This window comes from Terrapene carolina, unplaced genomic scaffold, assembly GCF_002925995.2.
Source record: "Terrapene carolina triunguis isolate 2854851 unplaced genomic scaffold, T_m_triunguis-2.0 Scaffold96, whole genome shotgun sequence".
Taxonomy (NCBI): Eukaryota; Metazoa; Chordata; order Testudines; family Emydidae; genus Terrapene; species Terrapene triunguis.
This window is the reverse complement of record NW_020664447.1, coordinates 73,669,578-73,691,024: the sequence shown is the minus strand read 5'-3', so window position 1 is coordinate 73,691,024 and position 21,447 is coordinate 73,669,578. Positions and strand designations below refer to the sequence as shown.

The window sequence follows — 21,447 nt, the reverse complement described above, 5'->3', positions numbered from 1 at the left end:
GAAAGCATTCAAATAATGCACCATTCATTTGTACAATACTATGGGCCTGATCCAAGGCCACTGAAGTCAATGGAAATACTCCTATTGTCTTCAGTGGATTTTGCATCAGGACCTGTATGCGTGTTTGTATATTTTATATGTAAAGTATAGATAGATTAAATTATATATCTATACACATATAAAGCTACATGGTTAGATCTACCTTATAAAGTAAAAAAAGAATATGGAGGTCAGTAGCTAGGTCTGAATCAGAACAAAATTAGCACTAGACTCATGTAGCATAAATCTTTCATTAAGCCTATCATAAAACCTCCAAATTTGATCATGAATTCTTCTGTTGTTTTCCCTACAAAATGAGTGTCTCTTAAGCCAGCTCAGACATCTATACTGACTTCATCAGCCAAGCAGTACTTTTCCACTTCCACAGTAAAACCCTCTTAGGTACAGCTAGTGCAACAGAAACCCATTTTAAAGCACATGAGGGAAGATTAGGAGATGGAGATTAGAAGCTGTAAACCAAGAACACGAGTTCTGGAGATGGGACAGATGATAAGATTAGCTGAAGATATTACAAATCTCAATCTGATAGTTTTTGACTTTAGGAGATAGGCTACGTGGAACCAATTTGTAAATTGTTATTGAAACTAGCAATTCAAGGGGTTTTTATCACTACTGTGCAATGTGAATGAGGGAGTCCTATTCCTAGCTCCACCACTGATTCACCAGTTCTTGGTGTAACTGAATCCTTGATCCTGCAAACATTTGGGGCTCATCTACACTACCGATTAAGTCAATGTAATTTACGTCATGCAGGAGGTGTGAAAAAGCCACCCCCTCTGAACGACGCAAGTTACATCGACCTAAGCACCGTCCAAAACTAGCGCTACAGTGGCGCAGCTGCATCGATGCAGTTGCGCCGATATAGCACAGTAGTGTAGACTAATCCTTACACAAATGATTAATTTATGTACAAGAGTAACCCCACTGAAGTCCATAGGACTGCTCATGTTAGTAAAATTTAGCACGTGCATAAGTGTTCACTGAGTCAGGGCTTTAATCTCTCTATGGCACCTGTAAATGGGTAAAATTAATACTTGCCTCTACCACACGTAAGTCTTGTGAGGTTTCATTAACCAGCAGCCATGCAAGGTAGTAAGTGCAACTGAGAGGGAAATCGGCTGAACGAGCTGGGGACTGGGAAGAGTCTTGGCTCTGCCCCCCCACCCAACACTGCAGGCTGCGTAGCTCTTCCTCTTCGAACAAGTCTTTCCGGTATAGCAAGAATGACACTCACAACAGTAGAGCTGGCCAGTAGATGACAATTCCATTGCACAGCAACTTTCAAGGTTTCAAAATCTGTTTTCATTCCTTATTGGAACAAATCCAAAACCTTTTGAACGTTTCAGTGAACAATGCCATTGTACCGAAATGTCTGTTTTTTATTTGGGAAGAGGTGTCAAAACGTCTGAGGTGTTTGTCTGTGCTGGTGGGTAGGGCGCTGGCCTGGGATACAGGAGACCCGCGTTCACCTCCATGCTCTGCCTGATTCAAAGGAGAGTTTATCATCCCAGAGCACTCTGATTCAGGAAGATTCCCACGCCAGTGCCCTAACCATCAGGCTACAGAGCACAACAGCCCTTTTCTCTTAACCCCAAAAAACTTTCTTGTTGAAGTCAAAACATTTTAGCTTTGACAAAACAGCATATTTTGATCATATGAAATTTCACTGAAAATGTTCTGACCAGCTCTATGCATTGTTACCTTAGTCTTTGCAAAAGTGGCCCCACCCCCAAACCATTATCACTAATAAAAATAATTTAAAAAGGAAAGAAAAACTGTAGCAAACAAATCAACTATCATCAACAAACAAACAATACCCCAAGCAGAGTTTTTACCCTGAAAAGGGAGCAGAACAAGAGACTCCATAACTGGACCAGGGAATTTGCTACTGCTACAGATTTTATGTGCTAGGCATTCAGATACTACAAGTAATGAGCAGCAGCATAAAACCCTACAATAAATAGACAGACAAAGAGTACTTTGCTAGACACTAACAATCATGGACTGAATAGAGACACTGGATTTATGGCTTATTACAACAAACTGTAGCCCACTATCCCCCGTTTTTGTCCTATGACTGCAGGCAGGGCCGGCTCCAGGCACCAGCTCAGCAAGCAGGTGCTTGGGGCGGCCAACGGAGAGGGGCGTCACGTCTGGCTCTTCGGCAGCAATTCCGTGGCGGGTCCCTCACTCCCTCTCAGAGCGAAGGACCTGCCGCCGAAGAATGAAGCGGCGGCGGTAGAGCTGATAGCGATTGCGGCTTTTTTTGGTTTTGTTTTTTTGCTGCTTGGGGCGGCAAAAACCCTGGAGCCGGCCCTGACTGCAGGGGTATTTACGGGCCACTTCACCTTAAATGGTCCCTCAGAATATGTGCTAACCACTTATGCTAAACTATCTGTTCAATCTTGTATTTAGCTGTGACACCCAGAGTACCTTTCCCAGACCTGAAGAAGAGTTTTGTGTGGCTCGAAAGCTTCTCTCTTTCACCAACAAAAGTCGGTCCAATAAAAGATGTCACCCATCTTGCTTCTCAAAGGGCACTTCAGGCAGTGTATGCTGCTCTGGATGTAGACCTGGTACAGTTTACTCCCTCCGTAGAGCAGTGGGGGAACCACAGTCTCTGTGAATCACAATCTCCCTCCCAAACTATTCTAAGGACAAATACAACAAAGCCCTACCTTTACTCAGTGCAGATTTTTATCTCGTGCTCCAGTCCTCCATGTTTATAAAGCACTTTGAGATCTCTGGATGATGTGCAAATGTAACACCAACAGACCTCGGTCTGTCGTCGGGATCGAACCTGGAACCTCTGACAGTGTATGAGCCTCTACTGCATGAGCTAAAAGCCACATGGCTCTTAGCCAAGGCTGTAGCAGACTCATCGATCTTTAGATGGGCTAGGTACCACTAGAGGAGGACACCACACCCCACCAAGCAGGCATGGGTACACAAACAAGGCAAATAAACTCTGGAGAACTTCCATCCTTTGAAGATATATTTCTGAAATAAACTCCTCTGCCCATACCCAATATTAGAAAGTGAGCGCAGCAGTGCAAAATAAATGTATGCTGACTGATTTACTGATACTCTAGACTAAAGAGCTACAGTTCTTAGCTATCTGAATGAAAAACTGAATGGGCCTGTCTCTGCTCTCATTTACTCCAGTGTACGTCAGGAGTCACTCCACTGAAGTCCATGGGCCAGATTCCCTTTCTCACGAAGGCCCTTTACACCACTCTGTTGGTATACAATACACAAATAATGTACACACTGCCAAGTGGTGTGAAGGGGCCGTAGCGTAAAAGAGAATAAGGCCCAATGCAGTTACATAAGTGTAAAACTGGTATAAATGAGATTGGAATTCAGCCTTGTTCAACTTTGTTCTATCAAAGCTCACTCCCTCAACAAAATGCAGTGGGCCTATATAAGGAAAGGCTGAATAGCAAGCCTTATATAAACCCTGCCAGTGGTATGTGTGGACAGGGTGACCTTGGAGAGTCATAGGTGTGGAAACTTTTGAAGTCTACCTAATCATTAATTCTAATGACCCTCACTCCAAAAAAAAAAAAAAGTCCCCAGAATTTATTCAGTTCCTGAGTAGAATAGTCCATAACCCACAAAACAAGCCAGGAAAGCAAACTTGATTTTTCTGTTACTTCAATGGAGTTACACCAAATTACAACAGTTGAGGATCTGGCACATTATAATTTGTTCCTAAAGTTTCAATAGCAAGATGATGTCATGTCCAATTCAATGCCACATTTACTTAATATGAGTCCTATAAATGTTCATAAAAGGCTAAGTTGGGGTTCAAACTTCAGTGGCTGCAACAGATAAGAAATCCACAAAGCATCCACTTAAGACTTGAAGAGACTGAGAGGGAAATTGAAGATATTGAGATTACAATCCTCAGAGGCAAAGCTATTCACATGAGAGTACCATAGGCATTGACAGGAAAATTAACTCAGATAAGAAATATGAGATTGACGCGAGTCCCAGGAAACAAAGCCAAGAGAAATTGAGATATTTCTCCCACAGAGGATTAGGAAAATGATGGATAAAAAATGCTGACCACTTCTACAACTTTGACCTCTAAAAGGGATAAATACCAGCTCGTGGCATAAGAGAGACAAGGTAAGTGAAGTAATATTTTTTATTGGACCAATTTCTGTTGGTGGGAAAGACAAGTTCTTTAGCTACAAAGACCTCTTCTTCAGGTCTAGGAAAAGTACTCTGAGCATCACAGCTAAACAGAAGGTGGAACAGATTGTTTAGCATAGGTAGTTAGCATGTGTTCTAAGTGACCATTCAAGGTAGAGTGGCTCACTAACAATGCTGCCGTCATTGGACAAAAAAGGCAGAGTTGGTGGATTACAGATTGTTGTAATAAACCATAAATCCAGTGTCTCTGTTTAGTCCATGATTTTTAGTGTCTAGTCGAGTTATGAATTTAAGCTCCCAGGCTCATCTTTTAAGTGTTATGCAGGTTTCCTTTGAGAATGAGGATTGATCGGTCAGATACAGAGCAATCGTTTCATGAAAAGTGTTCACCACAGGTGATAGGTTGTTTTTGTCTTTTATCATTTTTCCTGTGTGAGTTCATTTGAGATAAAAGCTTTTATGCTCAGAGTGCCTTTCTCTGACCTGAAGAAGAACTCTGTGTAGCTCAAAAGCTTGTCTATCTCACCAAAAGAAGTTGGTCCAATAAAAAATATTATCTCACCCCCCACCTTCTCTCTCTAATATCCTGGGACCAACACAGCTACAACAACACTGCATACCCCATAGCATACACATAGATTGAGTGTGCTATTGTTGCTATGGTTGGTTCCAGCAGACAAGACTAAGTTGTGACATGGACAAGTGAATCTGAGTAGTTTAAGGATTCACAAATTGTATTCTGTCCAGCATGCAGTTCTGTATGGTATTCTGTCAGAGAAATTAGTCCTTTAGATACAGGGATTTCCAATATAAGAAACACAGAGAGCTGAACTGGTAAGTTTCTCCTAAGGGCAGTCATAAATTTGCTAATTCTAATGAAAATGTATAGTAAAGATTCAGCAATAACAAGGATAATGTAGTGTGAAGTTCTACTAAATGAAGCATTTTCTGGGTATAAATTGCAGAGAAACATTTGCTAACGATCCCATTCTGGGTCACCAGTTTGCATTAACAAATTCAAGCAGGAATTTTCACCAAGAGATATAATCCAAGCTTCCTGTTTGTAAAGAAATAAGTCAATATTTTCTTAGAATATGTGACTGAGAAACATAAGGGAAAAATGCTAACCAAGATCCACACCAGAAAGAGAACTTTATTGAAATAACTGAAGTTGAGGTAGCAATAGTGTGTATGTGAGGGGACCTGGATATTTCATACACTCCAAGATTTGCTTTGGTAGCTCTAGATAAATTCTTTTATCACAGCCCAAACACAAAATGATTCAGGTATGCTATATTGACAGTGCCAAGTATTATTTTCAGACAAATATTTTCAGATAGTTTCTCATTTTAAGAAATGGTAGGAATTTATGCTATCTATACGTTATAGTATCTGAATTCAGCCTCGGAACACCTCTGTGTGGTAGGGAAGTATTATTGTCTCCATTGTAAAGATGGGAAAAGCGAGTGTGATGGGGCGTCCGTCCCATACTGGCCTATAAAGGGTTAAAGGAGCCGTAGGGAGGCTGTGTGAAAGGCAGCCAACAGGAGATGTCCATATAAGAATAGCTGCTGGGAAGGGCAGGTTCAGTTGCTCCCTGGAACTTGAGGCTCCTACCTTGCAGGAGGAGAAAAGCTAGCACCTTGGACAGAGCAGTGCTGGGCAGGACCAGGGGAGTGAGAGCCAGCTCCCGGCTGACTGCTGGCATGCTGAGGCCCTGAGAAGGGCGGAGATGGTGCTGGGGCTGTGGGGAAGTGGTCCAGGGAAGTAGGCTGAGAGGTTGGAGGGGACGCAGAGCGTGGCTGCCATCTACAGGGTCTCTGGGCCGAGATCTGGAGTAGTGAGTGGGCCCGGGTCCCTCTCTCTCCCACACGTCACTGAGGAAGTGGCTGGACCGTCGGACTGCGGTACATTCCCCCAGAATGGGGGGGAGCACAGAATGTGGCACAGCCGGGGGCTGTGTCATGAAAAGGATGTCGTGGTTCTGGGAGTGACATGGGTTCTGGAGCAGACGTGATAGCGGCGAGACACCACCAGAATAGGCTGCACTGGCTAGCAGAGCTAATCCCCATAACAGCCAGCAGGAGGCACCGCAGTGGTAAGTCACACCCCGTCACAGCGAGGCACGGATTTTAAGTGACTTGACTAAGAAGTCTATGGCAGAGCTGGGAACCAATTCAACACTCCTGACTCTATTCCACATGACCCATCTTTCTGTCCTTTACAGCCCTTGGAGTAATTATTTCTAATGGCTGGACAGGATTTCCCAGATATAGATTTTACGAAGGAAGAAATCCTATCTTTTACATGACACATAAAACCAAGGTACTGTCCACTTGTTGCTAGAGATACCAACTTTTTGCAAGAGTTTACCTGGGTGTCTGACAAATTCCATCTATCTGAAGTTCCCCTGTCACTTCAGCTGATAAAATGATTTAATTATATTCTTGTCATTAAACTGTTGAGTGGCATTGATGTTACCTTTATTATGGATGCCGCATCCCCTTTCAACAGGTAGCTGTACTCTGATGAAGGGTAATGTGATCCCTGGTGTATTTGTGTAATATTGAATTGGTAAAGCATATAGTTACTTATGAAAGAAATGCTCTCCCTGATATTGTTATGACAATAACTACATTGGGAAATAGTCTACTTTAAGGCTGGATAAGGCTTGTGTTTATTACTTTAACAACTGAGTTGATGGACTTTATGGATCTCTGCTAAAAGTTTTGTCTGTTTTCTGCTGTTTGTGTATTGTGTATCCTCTTGTCAATAACTGATATAAAAATGCATTTGGCTAATAATTTAATATTATTATTTGTACATCTAGAGTGACTTTCATCCAAGTATCTCAAAGAGTTTTCAAAGGTGGGCACCTATCATCTCCTTTTTACACGTGTAGTAACTGAAGCACAGAAAGGTTGAGTGATTCATACAAGGTCAAACAGGGGTAGAGTTGGGAATGCACCCCAGGTCTCTTGACTCCCAGTCCTCTGCTCTAACTATCAGTCCACATTGCTTCCCTATGAACTTTACAGTCAAGACACGCTACCAGCCATAGGAAATTTGCAAAATGTTTTGATTTTTTGACTGCCAGAGATGTGTGGTTGAACACACATCCTAGGGGATGTTTGACAGGATTTATATTTTCTCACATATTTTTAAATCATGCCCAAATCCCAGACATGAACTATACAGGAGTGAATTTTCAAAGGCATAAAAGGTGTATCTTGGTGATCCTGTACTCACAACCTCTACAGGAAGTTCCCTTTATTTGTGCCTGTACCAGAAATATGAAAGTCAATATTATCAATAGGCACTGCATCAACCAAACTACTGATTAGTCAAGCTATATTTAAACTGATGACATGACAGACTTGACACTGATTTCAGCTTTTACCTATGCGTTCCCCACTTAAGGAACTAATAATTTTTCTTCCCTGTTTACAGTTGTTCCTAAGGGAAAATATCAGCTCATTGTTACCTTAGTGAAGGCTCGGTAGCATAAGCCACACAGTTCTACCAGGTAGGCCAGAGTGAAGACAGCATTCTGAATGACAAAGCTTAATAATTTTGAAAATGGCTCAAGAAGACTCTGCAATGAAATATGATTTTAGGGAAATCAATAACTGAATCATTCAGCAAAATAAATGACATTCAAGTTCTGAAAAGCTCTAATGGAACAGAACCTTTATTTTTAACTTAGAGGATAAGTTGCTGTGGTATACCCCATTTCAGACAAAAGGTTATTCTGACATATGTCTTCATGTTTATAAAACAAATTAGAAGGAATAGAAAACAGAGTTTCACCTTTAATCCAGTGCTTACTTGATACCAGTGCTTACTGGTAGTGCTTACAAAAACTAAACTCCCATTGACCTCAACAGGAATTGCACTAGTAAGTGGACTGCAGGATCAGACTCTGGGGAAGTTGATCATTACAGTTGTTTTAGAAAAACATCAAACCTTTAGGAAGCTATACATTCGCGCACACACATTCATGTAACCTAGATTCCGAAGCTCCTGTCATTCACTATAGAATACTAGACTGTAAATTTTCATGCTCACATATAATACTTCTCTAGCTAGGGGATAAGGAACAAATTTGTAATACAGTGAAGGATAGAGAACTCTGTTGGAGAAGAGTTGTGTATTTCTGGAACTTACCCGGGTGGCACTAGTGGTAGGTATCTTCAACAGGCAAATCATTATTCTTAAGCTGGAATCTAAAGAACACTGTGGAAAGAGAAACGTTAGTGTCTTCCTCTGCACCCATCTTGTTTTTAATGGTGACAGATGTCAACATGCAATAGGTGAAGTCAAAAACCCATCACTTCTAAATTATCTTTAACAGGATGCTGCCAATATAAATATCATAGACTGCATTGTCCCCTCCAGCAGTAAAGCCTACGGAGAAGGAAATCTCAGTAAGGCTTGGCTTGCCGTGTTCACTCCAAATTGCTGTCAAGGATGCTGACGTTACCCTCTGCAGAACAGAAAATGTCCAACTTTTCTAGTCCAACAGAATTTGGTTCATATGGGAACATGTTCCTGGCAGATTAACAGGAGCCTAGTGTCCAATGTTTCTGTAGCTGGTCTGGGCCCCAGTGTCTCTCTCCGCTCTTCTTCAGCTCTGTGTAGCTCAAAAGCTTGCCTCTCTCACCAACAGAAATTGGTCCAATACAAGATATTACCTCACCCACTGTGTTTCTCTAATATCTTGGAACCAACATGGCTACAACAACGGAAGATATACTGAATGATGTCTTACTGCCCGAGTGGTGTTTTTCAATGGGACCGCTCATGGAGCAACTTGTTATTCAGTATGAGTAAATGTATCAGAATCTGGCCCTTAAACGCTGAAACAAAACCTATGGAAGTCAATGGAGAGAGTCACACTGACTTCAGTGGACTCTGAATGAGGCCTTTGGAACTTTGTTTACTGGAAAATAGGGCATCTGTGCAGGCCCCATGAGTGTTCACAGCTCAGAACCCAGAGCCGCTGAACTCGGCCTCTACAACTATATCCTGATTAGGTTCCTCAGATGGGATTATAACCTGGTCAGTCAAGCAGGATGTGTTCAACTTCTGCTGTCTGAAGGCCTCTCTGCCTGACTGGCTATTATGTATTTATTAATATTAAGGAATTATTTAGAGGTAGCCTTTCTTCCTATGGGATTTAATTCTTCTTAAGGAGGTAACAGTGAATGAACTTTTTATTGCCAAGAATGTTGATTATCACTAATTTATTGTCCTAATCTGACAAAGAGAGGACATGGAAGGTGAGAAGGAGAAAATATTCCCACCCCAGCCATAGTTATGGTGGCTACTAAATGGAGGGTATAGACAGAGGGACGGATCAGGCACTTTAGTGCAACCTGATCTACTGGAAATGTTAGGTAATTTACAACAAAATATTACAAATTATGCTCTGTTTGTATACAACTTTCAAACAGTTTGCACATGCCTTAGCCAATAGTAGCACAGCCCTTGTGTCAGATGTTTTGGTTGATCACTTACAAATTACCCTTATAAATAAAAAACTTCATTACATACGTCATACCTTAAGTGGCAAAACACAAGGCAGTTTGGTAAAGAAAGTCTGAAACTGGTTACTAATAGTGGTCCAGAGGTTACTAGGAGAATCCATTGGCAAAGCTTCCATAAATGTAGCAATGTTTTCCAAACAACGTAGCATTGCGCCCCCTGCTGGCAAGTTCTTTTTGTTGTTTAAACCCTAGAAAACAAAATGCAGAATTTGAAAACAAATTAAACATCAGAAAATTATCATCTAAACAATATTTTAAAACACACTTACAATAGCCAAGGTCAGACTAACAGTGCAATTTCCATCTTCTCCCACAAATAATTTAAAGTACATTGCTTCTCTACAGACTCTAGGGCTGATAAAGTATGAGGCAGACTATCAACAGTGATAGTGGTAAGGAAAAAATTAGAGCAGCATATATTTTCAGAAGCCGCTTTAGGCAACTGAAAGACGCATCCATTAAGAACCAGCCACCAGCACTTCTCTGGCCCAGCAGACCATGTGTGATGAATTGTCTTGTACATACCTATCATTTTCCTATATTAGAAGGAATGCCAGACTTCTGCAAGTGTTGATCAGACTGCAATTGTTTTAGTCTCTAGTGGGTGAGCTGAAAAGATGTAAGCACTGCTAAAGTATCATCAAAAGCTTTGCTTATAGGGCTACTACTGGAAGAAAAAGAAGCAATCCCCAGGTTCCTGTTAGTGCTGAAAGATATGTTAGCGTGACTATCAGTGTAGAAGTGAGACTTGAGGTAGAGACAAGCTAAGTTGGGAGGAGAAGCAGAAAGGAATAAGCAGAGGGACTAGACTTTAACCTCGAGGGATTCCACAGAGGAGGATTGCAGAGAGGGAATTGCCATTAGATACAGAGGAGAAATGGTTTTACAGGCAGCAACAGAACTATGACAAGAACCATGAACAGAAATGGAGACAGTGCAGGAGAATGAAATGGCCTGCAGCATCAAGAAGGGAGAACCCAATAGCTGGCAGGAGAAGTGAGAGCAAGACTCTGACTGAAAACGGTGGAGGATATTATGGCTTGATTCTGCTTCCATGTAAGTCAATGCAAAAATTCTCATTGCCTTTAATGGCGTAGGATCAAGCTCTTAGTATGTTAGAGGAGGACGGAAAGATATACTTGGTAGTACCTAATACAGTCAGCCTTATTGTGAACATACCTCTAATAGTTGGCTCAGTGCAGCTACAGAGCTCAGCTCACTGAAGTCCATAAGAGATGTAGCCAGGGTCCGTAAAAAACTTCCATCTGGAAATCAGAACCACATCTTTTTAATAAGTGTTGGAATGCTTGAGATGATAGATGGTGGAAGAAATGCACTCAGGCATTGCACATTACCTTTGATATTGCTCTGGAACAGCTGTGGAAATATACCATTGGGAGCCAGCTGATGGAAAATGCAACGGAGAAATTGCTTAGCCACACCGGCAGCATTACCAGGGATCATCATGCTGAAATGAAGGAAAAAAGAGGGATAAATTCCATAGTAGATGAAAAATATTTCCCAAAGCTGAAAATTGGAGAAGGTAAAGAAGATACTATTATTTCTAGTAACAGATAAAGACAAATTCAGTTATGAATACAAGAAGATGGTGATAATAATAACTCATGGCGCTCATAAAGCACTTTTCATTAGTAGACCACAAAGGAGGCCAGGATCATTATCCTCATTTTACAGATAGGGAAACTGAGGCATGAGGAGGTAAAGTGACTTGCCAAGATCACCAAGCAGGCTAGTGGCAGAGCTAGGAATAGAACACAGGCCTTCTGAGTGCTCTAGGAAAGGTCCTGATCCAGAAAACCATGTAATCACAGGCTTAACTTGCATGACTTCAGCAGGATTATTTACATGATTTAAGTTAAGCAAGTGCTGAAGTGCCGTGCCTTGATTCTGACCTCAATAGTTAGTTTAAATTTTTCCTGATTCTCTACATAGTGTCAGGAATGTTTTTGCCATTGAGTCTTCAGCATTTGAAGCCCATTCCTGCTATCATTGAAGTCAATGGCAAAACTCTCACTGATTTCAGGGATGCAGAATCAGCTTCCTGGAGAACTTCCACATTTGGATGCAAGCTCCCATAAAGCTCATTCATTTACTCCTCTCTAGCACCTCCCAGCCAAAGATTTCAAAGCACTTTCCAATCATTAATGAATTAAGCAGCACAACCTTTTTACAATTTCCAAAAATGAATGCAGCCCATGTGATGTCCCCGTAGAAGGACAGTGGTCTATTTGCATGATGGGACATTACCAGTAGGTGTTCTCCACAATTATGGATGACTGACTTACGCTATGTCTTCACTACTGCGGTAAGTTGACCTACGTTACTCAACTCCAGCTACGTGAGTAATGTAGCTGGAGTTGACGTAGCTTATGTCAACTTACTGCGGTGTCTACACAGCGCTGGGTCGACGGGACACACTCTCCCATCGACTGACCTTACTCTTCTCGTCCGGGGTGGAGTACTGGGGTTGACTGGAGAGCGATCTGCGGTCAATTTGGTGGGTCTTCGACCCCTGGTGCATCGATCGACAGTCATCGATACGGTGGTAGTGTAGATATAGCCTTAGTTAAATGCATACAGATGAAAACCCTTTCCAGGGCCATATATTTTATTCACCAGCATAATGGGAAAACCACACATATAATGAGCCATGGGAATGAGCTACAAAGGTGTGGAGTGAAATCCAGGATCCATAAAATCAATGGGAGTTTTGTCACTGACTTTACAGGGCCCTGGATTTCATCCCTGATCCAGTATGAATTTTTCCAAAGTTCAAGGAGGTTTGGATCTGGGCTTTTTGGTCCAGGTCCATCGCTAGAAAACATGAGATCTTTGTACCTATGTAAAAAACCACAGGATTTGATCCTTTGTTTATACATCTAGCACACTTTTGGGGGGGGAAGTGAGGGATTACTGTACCTTTCTGCTTGATTAGAAAAACAGGTACTTGACGCCAACCTGGAGTAAACAGCAGAAAACAGCAAATCAAACAAAAGTACTGTTCATAATATTTTTTAATCAAGCCAATAAAATTACCAGTAAGTAAAATGTATTAAGTAGACGTTTTGTAGAACATGTTTTAAAGGTCACAAGAGACCCTTTGATCAGATGCACAGGGGACTCAAATTCATTTTTGTAAAGGGTAAAAGTCAAAGTCAAAGTCAATCTTGCAATATTGTCATAAATATTTGCCAGCTCAGACAAATTCTGCTTGCCCTCCCTTATCACCATAATGATAATGAAAGTATCTTGTATTCATACATCAAGAACAATCACTCACCCTGGGCAATTTGGAGAGCAGAAATTTGCAGAGATGGCGTAGGAACTTATGCTGACTGAAATCAACAGGCGTTAGGCCCCTAAGGTGCTTTTGAAAATCCCATTAGGCATCTATCTGCATCTTTAGGCTCCCAAATACTTTTGACAATCTAGCCCTACGTCGCTTTAGTGCTTTGAAAATTTTACCCTAGATCTTGAGTCTCCTGACTCCAAGTCCTCTGATCTAAACATCAGACAACATTATCTTCTCTAAGCAGTAAAAGAGTAAGTAATTCACTTGTGATGCACGGGCATAAATATCATGTGTGTTAATAGACTGGATATAAGGGAGCAATGTACAAAAATAACTTCAGGAAAAAAAAAGTTTACTAGGAACGTAAGAGCAAGTACACTGAGGCCACCTGAATGTGTTCATCCCCATATCTCAGGGGTTCTCAAACTGGGGGTCGGGACCCCTCAGGGGGTTGCGAGGTTATTACATGGGGGGTTGCGAGCTGTCAGCCTCCACCCCAAACCCCGCTTTGCCTCCAGCATTTATAATGGTGTTAAATATATTTAAAAGTGTTTTTAATTTATAAGGAGGGGTCGCACTCAGAGGCTTGCTATGTGAAAGGGGTCATCAGTACAAAAGTTTAAGAACCACTGCCATATCTACTTCTAGGGGAGTATGCCTTGTTCTGCATCTATTCAAAGCAATTTCTTCACAGGCCTGTAACTGCACCTTGATTAGTAAAAAATGGAGATGACCAGGACTGAATGCTAGGAAATGACAAAGTACGTTCACCATACTGGAATACCCCAGGTTCTTTACCACCTGCTTCACTAATGGACTCAGATATGTCTCACTGAGGATGCAGTATTTCCACTTCAGAGAGGAAAATGTACCACGTCCCCCCCACACTTTGATAACTAATCTTCAGGAGCTTAATTGTTCATGGCTTCTCACCGGCCCTATTAGTGCTGTATTTATGAGTAACAAGTAGGATGGATGGCATCAGTCTAGATTGGAAACTCTACCTCCTCCGGAGTTCATTAACACTGACAGCAGGGAACTGCAGCCTCAGAGTTAATGGAAATGGAGGGCTTGATTCTCCACTATCTTCAAGTGGAGTTCAGACATGGTGGAGAGGGAGGGCTGCAGGGAGGCAGTTGCAGTTTCAGAATCCTTGACCACCAAACCTCTGCATAAATTAAAGCTGTAGGGGAGTAGCTTTAATTTAAACCACAGACATAAGGTTCCTCAGGGGTCTTATGCCAATGGAGAATCAGGTATAAAAGAGAGCTCTGCTTCACCACCACAACAGCCTATCCTGCTTAGGCACCACTCCTGGAATACCCCTGACAAACACCTTCCTTCCCCCTTTTGCTGGGGGTTGAGAGAGCGGTTGGCACAGAAGCCATCTCCACCAGCTTTCTGCTCGCACAGCCTTTCACCACCATAGGGAGCTGCCAGAGCCATTCCCTGACACAAGGAAAGGCTCTGGCAACTCCCTGTGATAAGGGAAGGCCCCAGTAGCAGGGGGAAGCATAAGGGAAAAACTCTGGCAGCATAAGGATGCAGGGACTAGAACCCAGGTCCGAAGAGCCTGAGAGAGCTGACATTCCCACTGTGCCAGAGCCCCAGCCAGGGAACACTGCGGAGAGTTGGGCCCATAAGAAGTACTACCCAAGGGAGCCAGAGTGACAGTATCTTGTGGCCCTCTGATTGGCCAACCACCCTATTTAGCCCTGGAGGGTGCCCCAGAAAGCTATCTGAGCAACAGCACAGACTTTGGGCCTGCTGTGATTCCAGACCTCTCCTGATCTCCAGCCTCTGATGCCAGCCTGACCCCAATTCCTACTTTCCAATTCCAGCCAGGTACTAACTCTGATTTCCAGTCTCTGACCCTGGCCTGACTTTGACCCTGACTCTTGCTTATTGAACCCATGTCTAATGATTCCTCTGACCCCTGCTCACTGACTGTGTGGACTCCAGCCCAGCTGTGATCACCTGCCCAGACCACCTATGCTCTGATCCCTGACATGCAATTCCCTGTGGCAGGGAAAGACCCCAGCAGCTTCCTGCTGCCAGAGCCTTTCACTACCATGTGTACTTACAAAACTCAGTGTGGACACAGCCTGCTTTGCACTCAGCAGTAGCTACATGTACCCTACATCCCACTGCCAGTGGCATGCAATGTAGACATGCCTTTAGACAACTCTCTATGTCCTGAATCACTTATACTTCTCAGTATAGCTCTGCAGGGCGTTGTTTAATTTTAACATTTTTAAAGCCTTTGGGTATAAACTTTCTTCCATCTGTTATCCCGGCAGAGTATATGCCATGGAGGTTCTCATCTCTGAATTACGTGTGATTGGAAATAGTGGAATTTATCATGCTCTACTTCACCTTCATTTTGGGCTGCCATTTTTCAGCTATAGAGCAATGACCAGAAAAAAAAAAAAAAGAGATACCACCTCAAATCCACCATACCACCACATAGGGCCTGATATACTAGATTGGTGCACAGAGCACTGTCCCCTTCCTCTAGAGCAGTGGTTCCCAAACTGGGGTTCATGAACCCCTGGGGGTTTGTGAAATGTTACAGAGGGTTCTTGGGGAAAAATTACCCAATGGCAGACAGAGCTGTCCCTAGGGATCCCGGGCAGCACAGGGCCAGCAGCCCAGAGCCTCTGGACTTCCAAGAGCTAAGCAGATCAAAGCAAGCATATCATCACACTGAGGAGATTTAAACTGCAAGAGTCCTTATAAGAAATGGAAAGGGAGGTGGATATTTTTTGCTGTTATTAAAATTAAATAGGCAGCTAGTATTGTTTTTAAAATTATTATGAAGAACAAGTTTAAGCTTTGTTGTAACGTGCGTTGTTTGCCTGAACTGCTCAAGACCTGAATGCTTGTGTAGGAGGAACTCTGAGTTGGCTTCTTAAATACCTTCATGCTGTTTCACATCTGATACTCGATGAAACATAGGAGCCTTGTCTTATAACAGGCTTATTCAAAGTGATACAAGCTACAAAAGTGAGATCTTGGAAGAGTGTTGCCGTTTTCATAATGTAATAAAAATACTGTAATGATAAATAATAATTAATAATAAATAGTGTGTAAGAAGCATGTTATAAAAACAAATTTTATATTTCCAAGATCACTGCTTTTATAATTTATACTCAGGTAAAGGAGAAAATCCCTGGAAACATTCATTTTTAGGAGGGGTTTTGCGAGACTTGACATTTTGGTGAAAGGGGTTCACTGGTTGTTAAAGTTTGGGAACCACTGCTCTAGAGCCAAGATCCATCTGCTTCAAACATGGTCTACCTTTTGAGCTATCTGATATGCCATCAGGACATCCCTTTCAGTTCTCCTAGGGAACTCATCACAATTCAAGGGCACAAAAATCTTCCTTCCCTCATAAAAGAGAGAGAAAGAGAGAGGTCCAAAGGTTACCTTCCTACAGACTGCATGATGTCCAACAACAAAGGAGCAGCCAAATCTGGGCTGAGGTGAATGAATGTGGAGAGAACAACTATGGCCAGACCTAGTGTTTCTTCATCATACTCTTCGAGGATAGCCCCACAATCATGGCATCTGCAAGGAAAGTTATTAAAAGCTAATATTATTTGTTCAATTAATTAGGAGAATCCATGTTACATTGAACATTTTATGGCTAAGAAAATAGATCACTGTGCTTTAAACCCTGTATACAAAACACTTTTCACTAGCTCCATCAACAGGCAATGTTGATCTGTGGCAGGTGGTCAGTTACTCCAATCTGTGCTTTGCGTTGATCAACAATAAAGCAATAATCTGATGAGATCAGATTACAGCTGTGGTTATAGACTTGCAAGAGGAAATGATAGGATTTTTATGTGTGGAGGAGGCGGCCAAGGAAGATTCCCTTTGTTTTTAGAGATGTCTCTTTCTGTTCCAAACCAGTTTTGCTGTTGAATTGCGGCCCCCTCCTTCAATGCTGAGACACAACTCTGAAAGCTCTGCAATAGCTTTGTAACATCTAATCATAAGGGAGATGTCAGCTGCAGGAGAGATGAGGCAGGGTTTTAAAACCACATAAAAAGATAAACAAACCTGGGAAACTGGTACATCTCAGCCCAATAGGGAGGCTTGGTTAATTAGATCAACCAGTAGCTAATGACTCCAACAGATTGATATTTTAACTTAATGGGATTCTACAAGCAATTTCCCTCCCTTTGCATCTCAACAGGAGGAGAAGATGCTAGCAAGGTTATGAAAATCAATCTCGTCTGGTTTGGCATCTGATGCCAAAGCTTTTGGAAAAAGGCCAAAGAAGATGCATGAAATGAGCCCACTTCTTGGGATGTTTAGCATTTACACAACATAACTTCCAGTTCCACTGAAGACTCACACAACAGCCTTGCCCTTCTCTAGTAAGCATCTTGGCAGTTCATCTAGTGGCTAGAGCACAGGATTGAAAGCCACAACTCTGGGGTTCTACTCCCAGTTCTGCTTTGAATCAATGGGTGGCTTTAAGACAGCTACTTCACTGCTTCTCCGTAAAACGAGTACCATCATATTTAATTACAGTGCCTCAATGGGATTTTGATCAAAGAATTAATGTTGGTAAAAGGTGTTGGGGATCCTTGTAGAGGAAAAGCATATAAGTGCAAAATAGCAGTAGTGGAGGTAATGGTAGTATTCAAGGTGCTGATTTACAGTCATGGCTTTACATTGCAATGGAAAAGCCATAGCAATTCAAAAACATAACTTTCATTTTAGGGAGAAAAACTAGAGTTTTCAGTGGATTACAATGAGCCCTTACAGTAAAAAACAGAGAAAGCTCAATTGCAGAATTAAAGTCTTGTTAATTGTGGATACAGTATTATTTCATCCATTTACATGACCAAATGTAATAAAAGTCCCTTCCTAGATCAAATCCATAGAAACAAAATGAGTCACGCAGGCAATGTGTAGATTCACATCCATCTTACGTTAAGGCAAGGGTTTTGAGTTTGATTAAGGCCAAACAAATAAAAACCACTCCCAGTTTCAAGGCAAAAAGCTTTTAGAACCAGCCAAGTCCCAAAACTTGCTTACAGAAAATTCTACCCAATCAAGAGATTAAGTGGTGGAGAAGAATTAGTGAATTCCCTGATCACTGCCATAGAAACTCTAATACTGGAGTACCTCCCTCCCATCCCACTATCCACACAGATGGCAATGGTTCTCAGAAACCTCATGACGTCAGCTTTTCTCACAAGATTTTTTTGTTTGGATCTTTTCCAAATCAGATCTCCTTCAGGCATTGGTTCTGACTCAGATCCAAAACCATTGCGGTGAATTCGTATCCAAGGGTTTGGAGTGCAGGTCCCAGTCCAGGCCTATCTCTATATCATTAAAAAAGCCCCTTTAAAGTAAGATCTCCTTTTTCCCCAAGGATACAGTCTTTATCCTGTTTATGGTCCTTTAAAACTGGAGGAGTTCCGTGCAACAGGTACCATGGGTTTGATCTTACTTGTACCAGTTTTACACTGGTGTAACAACCTTGCCATTAATAGCGTTAATTCTGATTTTCACCAGGGGTAAGTGAGAAGAGAATCAGGCTACACACCTTTCTCTAAATACAGTACAATGCAAACGGTCAACACTCAAATAATAAAACAGTACTACTACTAATACTCCCAGCCACCACTTTGCACACACATACTCATGTCCCAGTATATTTACAGCACACCCGGTTTGCAACATTTTGAAAATTTTCCCTTGCTACAAAAAATTATGCTGCTTAGGAGAAAATTTGAGAATGTTCTTTCACTGAGTCAGGGCCCATCCAAATATGTTTTGAAGCTCAATGGTTCTTAACTACCAAATTATTTGAAAGAAATAGAAACTGGCTTACTTGTCAGTCATCATAGTAGGTTGGTCATCGGTAAATTCTTCTGGGGCTGGTACAAACATACTGACTATACTGGGTGCTGACAGTAAGCTGGATTTGGTGGCACCTTGAAGCCATTAAAAGAAAAGAAGCATGGTAAATGGAAATCTGGAATGGACATAGGTGAACAAAAAAAGCTTTTGCAGTGTATGTAAATAAAAATTTCTCTCTGGAGAAAGATACAACACATTCTTTGCTTCTGTCAAATTACTCCAATTACTTGTGCTTATTTTATTTTTTAAAGGTCAGGAATTATTTTAAAAATTGAGATCCTAAGGAAGTAAATGAAACAAATTCAAGGTGGTATGACTGCTTCAGTGTTCAGTTGTCAAGTTTTTATGCCCTCATTCTTTAGGGAGAGTGGATGGTCCTGTAGTTAGTATGAGACTGGGTGTTAGGAACTTTGGATTCTTCCCCAGCTCTGCCCCAGAATTTCTGTGTGACCTTGGGGGAGGAAGTCACTTAACATCCTCTTTGCCTCAGTCACCCCATCTGTGAAATGGAGATGATAATGCCTCGCAATGATGTTGAGGCTTAATTCATCAAGATTTGAAAAGGCTTAGAGATCATTGGATGGAAGGTGATTTAGAAGTGCCAAGTATTATTAGTGTTATTTTCAGTTAGAAAACTTTTAAAGGCAAGCTATACTGATGAGGCAGAACTGACCACCTACAGACCTGGTCATAGAGGAATACAAATAGTGCATTCACATGTGGCTCTCCCTTGCCCATGGGGCACTTCTTCTGTGCCCAAATCATGGGAGATGGGACGGGGAGCGGATTCTTGGTTTAACAGGAACGGTTGAAGGCAGTAGGCGCCTCATACGACAGGTATTGAATAGGTGGAATATCCTGGAAGACAGGATTCTTGGATTGATGTTATAGGACACCATGTCTCTGAAACAACTAACTTGTTCTCCAGAATCACAGCTTTCTTTCTTTCTTTTTATTTTTAAAGGTAATTCTTTTTTTTTATTATAATTATTATTATTTTTTTTTAAAGGTAATTCTCTAGATGTTATGGTTGTGAACAAAACCTCTGGAACAATAGCACAGAGAGGTGTGAACTGCCCCATTCATCTCAATGAAGTGTTAATGCAAGTGCCCTTTGATGATATTTTAATGTCAACATTGATAATTATTTCTTTTCTCAGGTAAGAAAGAAGAGGAAAGGTCATAGATCTGCACAACCTACTAATGTCTCATTTTGATGCCACAAATGAGTGGCATTTGTGGGACAGCACTACTTCCCCCCCCCCCCCAAGTTAATTAAGACCCACTGAGAAGAGCTAAACTCAAGGAACCCAGTGGAACTCATATTATAGATGTGATCACACCTGCATGGTCCACGCTGAGTGGCATCTCGTTTTGAAGTTACACATGGGTGGAGCTTATTTTGTGGTTACAGCGTGGAAGAATACCAATGTCTTTTTCCCTCCAGTTTGACCCTTGCAGATATGGAAGGGCTGGAGGGTGATTGAAGAAGCCAGCAAGAAAACAAACAGCAATCTGAAGGCCTCACAGACAGAATTCACAGCTGGTGTTGAAACTAGCCTATTGTAATCCTCATCACGGGTTAAAGAAACAAGAGGTGGATTGTCTGACTAAGCCTGGTACAAATGGAGTTGCTTTTGATACAGTCCCGATAGCTGCTGTTGCAAAGGCAAACTCAGACCAAATGATCTATATGAGATTCCATTCTAGACTGATAGGGAGGGTGCTGAGTGCTGCTTTAATGAAATTAGAAGTGTCAAAAAATTGTTCTGCTGAGTTTGGAAGGAAACATAATTCTTTTCTATACAAGCTAAGACCCTATCCTATATGTTGAGTTATGTTCCGTTTGAGATTGCACTGGATGCAGCAGACAGTTTAGAAAGTCTTGAGGACTCTTCAGTGATATAGGAAACCATCGAGAATGCAAGAAATAAGAGTTTGTTAGCTAGTCTTTGCTTCATAAACTGATTCACTTTACCTTCCCTTTTATCATCATGCTGGAAGCTTAACAGATGCCATCTCTAGCTACAGGTTACAGTATAGCATGCAAATGCTGGATGTTGACATAACCATGGCTACATAACTGGGAGTAAGGCTAAGCTGCTAATAATAAGAACACTTGTGCTGATCTTGTGGTAAAAAGTGAGAGAGAATGTGATTCAAGCTAGAGAAAGGCTAGTTTGTGGTGCCATTAAAAAGCTGTAAGGAAGGCTGAGCCGTTTGGATGTCAGGAATGAGTGTTTGAATAGCTAAGAAGTGGGGACTTGGTAACACAGGGAATGGGGCATACAGTCTTTCACTTCCAAGTCATCAGTTAAGTCCAGACGAGCTAGATACTGACAGGAAGTCATTACCATCCATCAACTATCCATGTCCTGTGTGAAATGAATTGGTGGTGTCACTCTAGTTGAACAGAACACAAAGCCACCATCACAACAGGTACTAACTGGCAACCTTGTTGGTAGTCTCCGCAGAGAG

The 21,447-nt window shown here is 41.8% G+C and overlaps 1 protein-coding gene across 4 annotated transcripts in view; it reads right to left on the bottom strand.

Moving 5' to 3' along the window:
• UNC79 (unc-79 homolog, NALCN channel complex subunit) overlaps positions 1-21,447 on the bottom strand; it is a 139,209-nt gene that overhangs the window by 31,281 nt on the left and 86,481 nt on the right. For all 4 annotated transcript variants that reach the window (XM_026651282.2, XM_026651283.2, XM_026651284.2 and 1 more), the window contains 8 exons: positions 18,941-19,043; positions 16,513-16,653; positions 12,711-12,749; positions 11,126-11,238; positions 10,950-11,035; positions 9,785-9,958; positions 8,389-8,457; positions 7,706-7,816 (listed from right to left, as the gene is read on the bottom strand). In XM_026651282.2, the coding sequence (XP_026507067.1) occupies positions 7,706-7,816; positions 8,389-8,457; positions 9,785-9,958; positions 10,950-11,035; positions 11,126-11,238; positions 12,711-12,749; positions 16,513-16,653; positions 18,941-19,043 (836 nt within the window). The remainder of the gene's footprint in view (positions 1-7,705; positions 7,817-8,388; positions 8,458-9,784; positions 9,959-10,949; positions 11,036-11,125; positions 11,239-12,710; positions 12,750-16,512; positions 16,654-18,940; positions 19,044-21,447) is intronic.